At 51.0% G+C, this 13,460-nt stretch overlaps 1 protein-coding gene across 7 annotated transcripts in view; it reads left to right on the forward strand.

The window, feature by feature from the left end:
* The window catches only part of REV1 (REV1 DNA directed polymerase), a 113,879-nt gene that overhangs the window by 83,707 nt on the left and 16,712 nt on the right, over nt 1-13,460 (forward strand). For all 7 annotated transcript variants that reach the window (XM_074991619.1, XM_074991615.1, XM_074991620.1 and 4 more), the window contains one exon: nt 6,319-6,552. In XM_074991619.1, coding sequence (XP_074847720.1) covers nt 6,319-6,552 — 234 coding nt within the window. The remainder of the gene's footprint in view (nt 1-6,318; nt 6,553-13,460) is intronic.

Below are 13,460 nucleotides of genomic sequence, written 5' to 3' on the forward strand. Positions count from 1 at the left end.
GGACGATGGAGACTGGTTCGCAGCCCTCGATCTACAAGACGCGTACTTCCACATAACCATCCATCCGGCTCACCGGCGTTTTCTCCGGTTCATGGTGGGCAACGAACACTTCCAATACAAGGTCCTACCGTTTGGCCTTTCCTCGGCCCCCAGAGTCTTCACCAAGACCTTGGCAGTGGTGTCCGCCTACCTGCACAGACAGGGGGTGTTTATTTTCCCGTATCTGGACGACTGCCTGCTCAAAGGGACCTCAAAAAGGGAGGTCCTCCGCATGATACGCGTCACGGCAAACACGTTCTCTTCACTTGGCCTGGTTATCAATCTGGCAAAATCAAAGATAGACCCCTCACAGGACATAGAGTTCATAGGGGCTCGCATAAACTCGGTCTCGGCGAGAGTATACCTACCAGAGGCTCGCTTTCGAGCCATCGGTTCCCTCGTGCAGGTCATCACCTTCAGCCCTACAGTGCCGGTCTTGACGTGCTTGCAGCTGCTGGGCCACATGGCAGCGGCGACGTTTGTGGTACAGAACGCCAGGTTGCACATGCGCAGCATGCAACACTGGCTGGCAAGTGTATACAAGCCGGCAGTACACACCGTTCACAGGGTGGTGTCGCCCTCACCTGGGGTGCGCGAATCCCTGCAATGGTGGGTAAACCCCGGGAACTTGCTAACAGGGGTACCCTTCCATCAGCCACAAATATCGGTTTTCCGCACTACGGATGCCTCCCTCATAGGGTGGGGAGCGCACATGGGCGAAGAGGTGGCTCAAGGACTGTGGTCACCCACGGAACAGTCTCTACATATCAATGTTCTAGAGCTCAGAGCAGTGTTCAACGCCTGCAAACACTTTCGAGACCGTATACAAGGCAAAGTCGTAGGGATCAGTACAGACAATACCTCCACCATGTTTTACATAAACAGGCAAGGAGGAGCTCGATCCCGTACCTTATGCGCGGAAGCAATCCGCCTATGGAACTGGTGCATCGCCCACGATATAATCCTGAGAGCCTCATACTTGCCGGGCACGCACAACGTGAAGGCAGACCAGTTGAGCAGGCGTTTTGCGCTCACCCACGAGTGGCAGATCCGTCCCGATCTACTACGGCCGATTTTCCACGCATGGGGGTTTCCTCAAATAGATCTGTTTGCCACTCAGCACAACAAACAGTGCCCACAATTCTCTTCCAGAGCAGGGCTGGGCCGGGGGTCCCTGGGGGACGCATTCGCGATCCCGTGGGGGGGCCCCCTGCTTTACGCGTTTCCTCCCACAGTGCTGATCCACAAAGTTTTGCAAAAAGCCAGGAGGGAAAGGGCCCGGATGATCCTGATAGTCCCAACGTGGGATCGCCAGCACTGGTTCCCCCTACTCCTGCGCATGTCGGACCGCCCACCGATGCCTCTTCCGGTGGCGCCGGATCTGCTCACGCAAGCCCAAGGGTCCATAGTGCATCCGCACCCCCAAAGCCTGCGACTGCAAGCATGGCTAATCCATGGCTCAGCTCCCTAGAGAGCACATGCACAGTGGAAGTACAGCAAGTCCTAGAAAGTAGTAGGAGCACTTCCACTAGGAAAACCTACAAACAAAAATGGACTCGCTTTATGGCTTGGTGTTCTACCAAGCAGCTGGCCCCCCTTTCGGTGCCTATACCTACAATTCTAGAGTATCTACTGGACCTCAAGAGAGCAGGACTCTCGCTATCTTCGTTAAAGGTCCACCTTGCCGCCATCTCGGCGTTCAGACACGAGGATGGAGGGCACACGGTGTTCGCCCACCCTATGGTTACCAGGTTCCTCAAAGGGTTGGTAAACCTCTACCCCCCTCGGAAACCGATTCCACCCTCGTGGAGCTTGGACCTGGTGCTTACCACACTCATGGGACCACCGTTCGAGCCCTTGGCCACGGTTCCCCTTCGCCTCCTTACAATAAAGACGACCTTTCTTCTTGCAATTACGTCAGCGCGTCGGGTGAGCGAGCTTGCGGCAGTCATGGCAACGCCACCCTGCACTGTTTTTTCCAAGGAGGCAGTAACCATACGGCTGTATCCAGCCTTTGTTCCCACAGTTTCTTCCGAGTTTCACATCAATGAACCTATTGTTCTACCCTCGTTTTATCCAAAGCCTCATAACTCCAACGAAGAGGCGCGCCTACACCTCCTGGACGTGAGGAGGGCGCTAGCCTTCTACGTAGACAGGACCAAGTCCTTCCAGAAAACGGATAGACTCCTAGTCTCCCTCGCTCCCAAATCGAAAGGAGAAGGTCTCTCATCGCAGAGAATCTCAAAGCACATTGTATCCTGCATAAAAATGTGCTACGAGCTCAAAAAGACTCCTTTATCGGCCACTCCCAGGGCTCATTCCACGAGGGCGGTGGCAGCATCAACAGCCTTTTTCAAGGGCGTTGCGTTAAAAGACATTTGCAGAGCGGCGACCTGGTCATCCCACGACACCTTCGCCAAACATTACGCCCTTCACAGGGTATTCCAAGAGGATACCCGTCTCTCCGCAGCGGTCCTCTCGGGGACAAGCTGCACATAATCCGATTACCCACCTCCTATCTTGGGTTACTGCTGGGTAGTCACCTATTGTGGAGCACCCACGGGGACACTCGAAGAAGAAAGAGAAGTTACTCACCGTAGTAACGGTGGTTCTTCGAGATGTGTCCCCGTGGGTGCTCCACTTCCCGCCCATCCTCCCCGCTTCGGATCTCTGTTAGTGTTTTGCAGGGGCACCCGAGGCGGTTGGTCGAGGAACTGGCGGGGACCGGATCGCGCACATGGCCAGGAGCGCGCCAGGGAGCGGCGCGCGCCGGCGCATGCGCGGTCCGGCAGAAAACTGCTTGGAAGATCCGATCTGCGGCGCCGGCCAAGCCGTCACCTATTGTGGAACACCCACGGGGACACATCTCGAAGAACCACCGTTACTACGGTGAGTAACTTCTCTTTACAAGCGCTGAAGGAACCAACCAGGGGCCGTGTGCAACTTGACCTGCTGTTCACAGACAGGAAAGAACTAGTAGAAGAAATAGAATTGGGAGGGAACCTGGGCTGCAGCGACCATGAGATCGTAGATTTCATGATCCGGACAAAAGTAAGAAAGGTGAGCAGTAACATACAGACCCTTGATTTCAGAAGAGCAGACTTTGACTCCCTGAGAGAATGGATGAGCAGGATCCCTTGGGAAATGAAGATGAAGGGGAAAAGAGTTCAAGAGAACTGGCAGTATTTTAAAGAAGTCTTACTGAAGGCACAGAAACAAACAATCCCGCTGCATGTTAAGAAGTGCAAACGTGGTAGCTTTAACCAGCTTGGCTTAACGGGGAAATCCTTAGTCAGCTTAAATTCAAAAAGGATGTGTACAAGAAATGGAAACATGGACAGTTGATTAAGGAGGAGTATAAACATATGGCTGGAGAATGCCGTGCAGTAATCAGGAAAGCGAAAGCACAATTGGAACTGCAGTTGGCAAGGGATGTGAAGAGTAACAAGAAGGGTTTTTACAGGCATGTGAACAATAAACAGGTTATCAGAGAAGGTGTGGGACCATTACTGGATGAGGGAGGTAACCTAGTGACAGATGATGCAGGAAAAGCTGAAGTACTCAGTGCTTTTTTTGCCTCAGTCTTCATGGACAAAGTCAACTTCCATATGACTGTCCTAGACAATGCAGTATGGGAAGGTGGAGGGCAGCCATCTGTGGGGAAGGAACAAGTTCTGAGCTATCTAGAAAAACTAGATGTGCATAAGTCCATGGGTCTGGATTTAATGCACCCCAGGGTACTGAGAGAATTGGCAGAGGTCATTGCTGAACCTTTGGCCATTATCCTTGAAGACTCTTGGAGATCAGGGGAGATACCGGATGACTGGAAGAAGGCAAACGTAGTGCCCGTCTTTAAAATAGGAAAGGAGGACAATCCAGGGAACTATAGACCCGACAGCCTTACCTCAATCCCTGGGAAAATAATGGAGAGAATCCTCAAGGAATCTGTTTTGGAGTACTTGGAAGAAGGGAAAGTGCTCAAAAGTAGCCAACATGGATTCACCAAGGACAAGTCCTGCCTGACCAATCTGATTAGCTTCTATGACTAGGTGACAAGCTCTGTGGACATGGGGAAGTCAGTGGATGTGATATACCTTGACTTCAGCCAGGCTTTTGATACGGTCTCCCACAACATTGTTGTCCATAAATTAAGGAAATATGGATTGGATCCTTGGACTATAAGATGGACAGAAAGCTGGCTTCGTGGTCGGGCCCAACAGGTAGTGGTCAACGGCTCAATATCTGAATGGCGGTCTGTTTCAAGCGGAGTGCCGCAAGGCTCAGTTCTGAGGCTGGTGTTATTCAATGTCTTTATTAATGACCTGGATGAGGGACTGGGTTGCACTCTCAGCAAGTTTGCAGATGACATGAAACTAGGGGGAGAGGTGGATTCGTTGGAGGGTAGAGAGAGAATCCAGAGGGACCTGTATAAATTGGAGGACTGGGCCAAAAGAAATCTGATGCGGTTCAATAAGGGGAAGTGTAGAGTCCTGCACCTGGGGCAGAAGAATCTCAAGCATTGTAACAGGCTGGGGACTGACTGGCTCAGCAGCAGTACGATGGAAAGAGACCTAGGGGTTATTGTGGATGAAAGGCCGGATATGAGTAAACAGTGTGCCCTTGTAGCCAAGAAGGCTAACGGCATACTAGGGTGCATTAGGAGGAGCATTTCGAGCAGATCTAGAGAAGTAGTTATTCCTCTTTATTCGGCACTGGTGAGGCCACATCTGGAATATTGTGTCCAGTTTTGGGCCCCCCTGTATAAAAAGGCTGTGGATTTGCTGGAGCAGGTTCAGTGAAGGGCAACAAAAATGATTAAGAGTCTGGAGCACAAGACCTATGAGGATAGGCTGAGGGATTTGGGCTTGTTTAGTTTACAGAAGAGAAGACTTAGAGGTGATTTAATAGTAGCCTTCAGCTTCCTGAAGGGGAGCTCTAAAAAGGAGGGTGAGAAACTGTTCTCAGTGGTGTCAGATGGCAGAACAAGGAGTAATGGTTTGAAGTCGAAGAGGGAGAGGTGTAGGTTAGATATTAGGAAAAACTACTTCACCAGGAGGAGGGTGGTGAAGCATTGGAATGCGTTGCCTGGAGAGGTGGTGGTTTCTCCGTCCCTTGAGGTTTTTAATTCCTGGCTGGACAAGGTCCTGGCTGGGGTGACTTAGTGGGGGGTTGATCCTGCTTGAAGCATGGGGCTGGACTAGATGACCTCCTGAGGTCTCTTCCAGCCCTGTGATTCTGTGAACTACTGAAGGGGGATTTTTCATGTTTTTCGTGAAGGTAACTCCCTTAAGTGCTGTTAGTATACTTTTATTACAGTCCTGATATTAACACCTGTTCATCCTAATACCTTATTAGAGTTCTGCTCTACACAAGGATACCCTTTCCCTTCCTAATTAATAACAACTAATTCATAAAGTTCAAATGACATTCAAATTTTTACCATGTTAATTTTGTTTAATGTATTAAACAAAGTACAAATTGAACCTCTATGGTATGGCAATTTTGGGACCTGACCAACGCTAAATAAAAGAATTTGCTGAACCACAGGAGGGCAGTATTGTCTAGCAGCATTAACAACACTTGTACTGGTTACTGGTCTCTTACAAGACATTTAGGGGTAAATTACAGCTAAATAACAATATAAAACACTGATAGCCAGGACTGGTGCCTGTAAATAAATTTTTAGGACCACGTGAAATGTGGCCACACACATAAGTGGTCATCTGGCTAACTAAAATTATGTCAGATTATGGATATTCCTGATGAGTGTGTTCTGGATTAGAGAGATACAGCTGTATACATAATATAAAAATAAAAATAATCCAGGCACTAAACTGAATAATAGCTCAGTTGCTGTATTGCTGACTGATCAGTCAACTGCTTTAGTCCAGCTAGTAGACAGATGTTCAGATCAATATACATGTTGCCCTACTTTATTTGTGTTAGTTATTTAGGGTTCTAATGAAGAATAGATGAACGTGAAGGAAGGATGATTGTATAAGATTTGTATTTACTATGTTAATATTATTTGTAAACATACAAAACAGCATTTCTGTATACTGGGTAATTTACAGTGTTGAGCGTTTTGCCTCTTACTTCATACAACTGCCACAGTGGTTAAAACCATCTCAGTCCCAAATCAGCTTGTGTATACAGATTAGGATGTCAGTTGTTGAGTGTTCATTTCTTCTTAGTTTGTTTTAGAAAATAAGTATTATGACTCTCTTTTTTCTGCTTCCCAGAAAATCTAATGGCCTTTATATTTTATTTTATTTGTAGTTAGATCAGTCTGTCTTGGAAGCACTGCCATCTGATCTCAGAGAACAGGTAGAGCAAATGTATGGTATTCAACAGGGAGAGACATATGCAGATAGTAAAAAAGAGCCCATAAATGGGTGCAACAATGAGCTTCTGCCGCAGCCAATTGGAACCGTTCTCTTACAAATACCAGACCTCCAGGGGCCAAACAGTGATGCTGGAATTAATGTAATAGCCCTGCCAGCATTCTCACAGGTACAGTATACTCTAAAATAAGTGGATTTTAACACTGTGCTCACAAACCATAAATATGAGTGTTGAATCTGTAGTAATAAATAGTAAATATTCATTTTTCCAGGCAGAATGTGCGACTCCTTCAGAACCCATCCCTCAGTCACTAAGGATTGGTCTCTGCACCTTTGGAATTTTTATCCTCGGCTCAAAATGTGTAATACGTGTTAAATATTTATAGTTGTCAATATTTCTGCATCCATTTATTTAAAAGTTTTTTTAATTGTTGTTATTTGATGCAAAGGCTCTGCATTTACCCCAAATTTTGAAATAAAATGAAGTGTATGAACAGGTTTTTTTGTTTGCTTCAGCTGTGTTGCATTGCACTACTAGTGCAAAGCATTTCTAAAGTCAGCTTAGCTAGCCACTAGACAATCAGCCCATTATAGATGGATTTGTTTTGTTGGCATAAAACTAGTGTAGTATCTTCCGTCCTACACCTGTATGTGCCAACCAGTTTTATGTGTATGTGTAAGGGGAAGGAGGAGGCATAACAAAAGTTTCCCTCTGTCCTAGCAATTCCTAGATGCTGTTTTAATTGTTTGAGGCTGTTGGTGCTAGTTGGAGCAGCCTAAAGACTATCCTAAATCATTAAGGATGCTGGACTGCAAGACCAAGATTAAGAGAGTGCAAATGTGGTTTATAGCATGGTGACTTGAAATGGTAGATGGATGCTGTTCTTCTTTTCAGTCCCAGGGGACTAATATGTACAAGATGAATGTTGAAAGATCTTGTTTTAGACCTTGTTTAAAACTCATTAGCTACAACAGGGTGCTAATTCTCCATTTACTGTTCTCAGGACATTCTATTTAACTAAATATCCTATTAGGCAGAGCGGGAAATTGAATTTTAATCTCCTGTGCACTGACTGAGTACCCTAGTCATGGGGTTAAAGATTGTAATAGAGCAGGGATGGGGAACCTCTGACCCACAGAAGATCAGTTGGGGCCATATAAAAGTCAGAAGCAAAACAAAACAAAACAAAAACCCTCACTGATGTGGCTCCTGGTACTTCACACTCCAGCACCATGGGCAGAGGTGTGGACAAGGAGGGCTGAGGTTCAAGGCTTCTGCCAGGCTAGATTAACTCTTCTGGGGACTGGCATGGGACCCGAAATGGGGGTCAGGGGAGGGTGCAGGAATGGGTTGGGTTGGGGTGGGGTCTGGGTGGGAAGTGGGGTACAGGACGAGGCTGAGGGTGGAAGCTCTGGGTGGCAGGTAAGGTACATAAGTGGGAGCGGTGGTGGGGGTTCAGGAGCAGGCTGGAGATGAGGGGTCTGGGCAAGAGGGAGGTGCAGGAGCAGGCTGGGGGGTGGGGGTCTGGATGTTGCGGCAGGAGGCTTACCTCTTTAATCTGCTGCTGCAGCCCTTTCCCCTGGCTAGAGGAACAGCAGTGCAGAGAAATTCTCCCTGGAGTGGCTCTCCTCCCGCCATTCCCAAGCATTGCTTCAACGCCCCCCCCCCCCCCCCCCGTGTATGTACATACATACATGTACACACACGCACACTACTCTGATTGGCTGTAATTCAGTGGGAAAGCTTCTCCATGCAGCTGTGTGCCTCCATGCCCCAGTAACAGAGATGGAGCCACTTCCTGCTCCCACAAGGCAGAGCCCTTAGGTCTGCATGTGGCCCTAGCTTGCCTGACTCCAGCCGGCAAGGCTCGGAGTCCACACCTGCCTCAGTTTGGGTCCTGGGAAGGGGAGCCCTGAGCCTCCGCGGCCAGATCCAGGCAACAGACCACATGCAGAGATTCCCCAGGCTTGTAATAGCAGCCTTTCCCCTCTAGTTGTTTTGTATGGAACTGCAAAAACAGCTTAGCCTCCTGACCTGTCTGACTCCAAGAAACAGGAGATAAGTTTCCAGTTCTGGATTGCAAACAGAGGTAAATTCATCCCTTCAGACTTGACTCTCTGCTGATATCTTTGAGAAGGGTGGAATATACTTATCTTAGCACCATTTCCATTGGCTAACATCTCCTGATTAGTGTCCTGGCTTTTGTGTATCATATTGTTTGGTGCGTAACTCTGGCTTTGTGGATTTCAGTGATTTTTTTTCTATGCATCTAAAAGTTAGGCATTATGGCAAAATCACTGTGTAGATCCAACCCCAAGTTCTGAAAACTAAAAGTAACATTGGTAAAAGCTGTTGGTAGCTTTAGTTAAAACAATATGTGGTCTTGGCCCAAGAACGTCTTCGTGTCATAAACTGCATTGTTATGGGAGAATATAATAGACTTATAAAAACTTAGGGCTGGAAGGGACCCCAGGAAACCATCAGTTCTTCTTCGAGTGTCCCCGTGGGTGCTCCACAATAGGTGACGGCTTGGCCGGCGCCGCAGATCAGATCTTCCAAGCAGTTTTCTGCCGGACCGCGCATGCACCGGCACGCGCCGCTCCCTGGCGCGCTCCTGGCCATGTGCGCGATCCGGTCCCCGCCAGTTCCTCTCGGCTGCAGACGGAATCCGACTAGGCTAAAGCCACATAGCGTATTCAACGACTTATTTGTTTTCTCTTTAAAGTTTTTCAGTTATTTAGGCTACCATAAGTAGCCGGTTGTTATTTTGTAAAAAAAAAACAAACAACAAACAAGCTACGGAGGGACAGCTCAAACCAGTCCCAGTAAAAAGCGCCGGAGGCCGGGAGCTAGGGCCATCAGCCCTCCTGCTGAGGCAGGCCATCGGACGGGGAAACAGCACAAAGAAGGTGCTAAGTACCCATAAACAAACTCAAAGACTCACCAACAATGTCCTCCTCAGGCTTTAAAAAATGTGAGTCCTGCCGAGAGGCGATGCCAGTATCCGATGGGCACAGTCTATGCATAAGGTGCCTGGGGGAGTCCCATGTGGCACAAAAATGCGCCTTCTGTGCAAAATTAACGACCAGAGCACGGAGAGACAGGGAGATGAGGATTAAACTGCTGCTTCTTGACAAGGCCCTCCAGCCAGACGTGCTGGAGCGGCCGCAGCAGGAGGGACCCTCCGGGGCCCTTAGAAGAAAAGCTGCCTCCCTCACTCCATCAGCGCAAAAACGGAGGAAAGTTTCTCCAACCCGATCCCTGCCGGCAGCAACAGTGAGCGGGACGGGAGGGGCAAGCAGCCCCCAGCCGCAGCAACAGCTGATCGGCGGCGGCACGGAGAGCCACGGGCAAGCGGCTCAGCCTCCCATAATCAGCCAGCCGCCCCGCACCGCAGGCAGGGCGGCGGCTAAGCAAGCGCCGGTACCGGTGGCACCGCAGGCAGCGGCACCGACCCCCGGGGAACCGGCGGTGCACAGCGCGCAGGCACGTAGCCTGCAGGCGCGGAAGGACTCCGCACGTGCGGCACCGCCCTCGAGCGTGCCTAGCACAGTGCCGACGGGGCCGGGATCCCCTGCCCATCAGGGGGCGGAGTTACCTCCCTCAGGGAGGGGAAAGGCTGCACACAAGAGGAGGCATTGCAGCCCCTCTCCAGACAGGGCTGCGGAGCTTTTTTCCCACAGCCCTCCGCTCATGTTGCAGACTCCAACCAGAAGGCAGGGGTCCCCCCTAGCCTACCCGGAGCCCCCTTCTCCTTTCCTGCAATCAGCCTCCCCATGGCTGGCACCACCCTCACCCTTCCTGGGATTTGAAACGCTGGACTATTATGCAAAATCACTCTCTCCAGTGTCTCGACGATCCCCCTCTCCTAGACACAGAGGGTACGTGCAAGGGGAATGGTCAAGGTCACCTTCCCAGGAACAGTGCCTATACTGCCATGGTCGTCCCTACCACGCGGGGCGTGGACACCATCGGCATTCTCCCAGGGAGAGATCCCCACATACTACCTCGTACCCCCGAGGGCAATCGCGATCGGGGACAGAGACTCAAGCATCCCAGGGGGGACTGGCCGTGGACCCACGAGATTTTCCCTCGCAAACCTCCAGCGAGGGGGCGCACCATCACCATCAAGAACCGGAAGGGTCCAAAGAAATGTACCCCAGCGGTTCCTCGTTTTCCTCCCCGGATGAGGCCACGGCCTTAGGGGACGTCCATCCTAAGGACGATCTCAAACAGTTTCAGGAGCTGTTTAAGAGGGTAGCTTTCACGCAAGGCATCCAGACAGCGCAAGTGCAAGAGAAACATCATAAGCTCCTTAAAAATTTGAGCTCCCCGGCCTCCTCCAGAGTAGCAATACCGCTTGATGACGCGATTTTGGAGTCCGCCACTACCATATGGCAGACCCCTGCAACTATTCCGCCTGTTCAAAGGAGAGCGGATAAGAAATACTTCGTGCCGGCGAAGGGCATGGAGTTCTTGTTTAGCCACCCCCAGCCAAACTCTTTGGTGGTGGAGTCCTCGCAACAAAGATTAAAAACATCTCAATTTAAAACAGGGGGAATGGACAGAGATGCCAAGAAGCTAGAGCTGTTCGGCAGAAAGGTCTACTCCTCCTCCACTTTAACGTTGCGAATGGCAAATTACGCATCGCATTTGGCGAACCATAATTTCGACAACTATGCCAGATTAACTTCCCTCATGGACTCGCTTCCAGAGGACAAAAAGCCGGTCCTCAAGGCCATAGTGCAAGAGGGCTACGCGGCTGCGAGGATGGAAGTTCAGATTACTTTGGACGTTGCGGACACGGCAGCACGTTCCACAGCAACTGCAGTGGTGATGCGACGGGAGTCCTGGCTCCAGACCTCGGGTATACCGAGAGATCTGCAAGCGAAGATAGTCGACCTTCCCTTCGACTTGCAGAAGCTGTTTGCTGAATCAACTGACTCGGTCCTTCATTCCAGTAAAGATTCAAGAGCCACGCTCAGGACCCTGGGGATTTACACCCCTCCATACTCAAAGAAAAGGTACTACCCACAGCAGAGGCGGTACCAGTACCAGCAACAGCGCCCCCAGTATCACAGGGGTTACGAGCAAGGGCGGCATCAGCAGCACCAGCAGTACAGAACCCCCAGGCGACGCTCACAACAGGGCCGGCCGTCCTCGGGGCGGGGCCAAAGGCCACAAGTTTGACATACAGATCCAGGGCTGCGCCATCACCACCATTGCACAAGATCATCCGAAACGACTTTTTCACCATCGCCTCCGACCATTTTACGACCAGTGGCAAAGGATCACCACAGACAAATGGGTGCTGGAGATCATAGCCACGGGGTACGCCATCCCCTTCCAGTCGCTCCCACCGCCGCGACCCCCGCCCAAGCCCTACCCCCGGGAGGCCTCCCATGTAGCCAGGCTCAGGCAGGAGGTGGCCCACCTCGAGTTCATAGGGGCGGTGGAAAAGGTGCCAGAGCAACTGGAAGGGAAAGGGTTCTACTCTCGGTATTTCCTGACGGAGAAAAAGACAGGAGGCTGGAGGCCCATCTTAGACCTTCGTGGCCTCAACAGGTACCTACGCAAGCAACGTTTTCGGATGATCACGATTGCCTCCATCCTTACAGCACTGGACTATGGAGACTGGTTCGCAGCCCTCGATCTACAAGACGCGTACTTCCACATAACCATCCATCCGGCTCACCGGCGTTTTCTCCGGTTCATGGTGGGCAACGAACACTTCCAATACAAGGTCCTACCGTTTGGCCTTTCCTCGGCCCCCAGAGTCTTCACCAAGACCTTGGCAGTGGTGTCCGCCTACCTGCACAGACAGGGGGTGTTTATTTTCCCGTATCTGGACGACTGCCTGCTCAAAGGGACCTCAAAAAGGGAGGTCCTCCGCATGATACGCGTCACGGCAAACACGTTCTCTTCACTTGGCCTGGTTATCAATCTGGCAAAATCAAAGATAGACCCCTCACAGGACATAGAGTTCATAGGGGCTCGCATAAACTCGGTCTCGGCGAGAGTATACCTACCAGAGGCTCGCTTTCGAGCCATCGGTTCCCTCGTGCAGGTCATCACCTTCAGCCCTACAGTGCCGGTCTTGACGTGCTTGCAGCTGCTGGGCCACATGGCAGCGGCGACGTTTGTGGTACAGAACGCCAGGTTGCACATGCGCAGCATGCAACACTGGCTGGCAAGTGTATACAAGCCGGCAGTACACACCGTTCACAGGGTGGTGTCGCCCTCACCTGGGGTGCGCGAATCCCTGCAATGGTGGGTAAACCCCGGGAACTTGCTAACAGGGGTACCCTTCCATCAGCCGCAAATATCGGTTTTCCGCACTACGGATGCCTCCCTCATAGGGTGGGGAGCGCACATGGGCGAAGAGGTGGCTCAAGGACTGTGGTCACCCACGGAACAGTCTCTACATATCAATGTTCTAGAGCTCAGAGCAGTGTTCAACGCCTGCAAACACTTTCGAGACCGTATACAAGGCAAAGTCGTAGGGATCAGTACAGACAATACCTCCACCATGTTTTACATAAACAGGCAAGGAGGAGCTCGATCCCGTACCTTATGCGTGGAAGCAATCCGCCTATGGAACTGGTGCATCGCCCACGATATAATCCTGAGAGCCTCATACTTGCCGGGCACGCACAACGTGAAGGCAGACCAGTTGAGCAGGCGTTTTGCGCTCACCCACGAGTGGCAGATCCGTCCCGATCTACTACGGCCGATTTTCCACGCATGGGGGTTTCCTCAAATAGATCTGTTTGCCACTCAGCACAACAAACAGTGCCCACAATTCTCTTCCAGAGCAGGGCTGGGCCGGGGGTCCCTGGGGGACGCATTCGCGATCCCGTGGGGGGGCCCCCTGCTTTACGCGTTTCCTCCCACAGTGCTGATCCACAAAGTTTTGCAAAAAGCCAGGAGGGAAAGGGCCCGGATGATCCTGATAGTCCCAACGTGGGATCGCCAGCACTGGTTCCCCCTACTCCTGCGCATGTCGGACCGCCCACCGATGCCTCTTCCGGTGGCGCCGGATCTGCTCACGCAAGCCCAAGGGTCCATAGTGCATC

This window comes from Carettochelys insculpta, chromosome 1 (assembly GCF_033958435.1).
Source record: "Carettochelys insculpta isolate YL-2023 chromosome 1, ASM3395843v1, whole genome shotgun sequence".
NCBI classification, from domain to species: Eukaryota; Metazoa; Chordata; order Testudines; family Carettochelyidae; genus Carettochelys; species Carettochelys insculpta.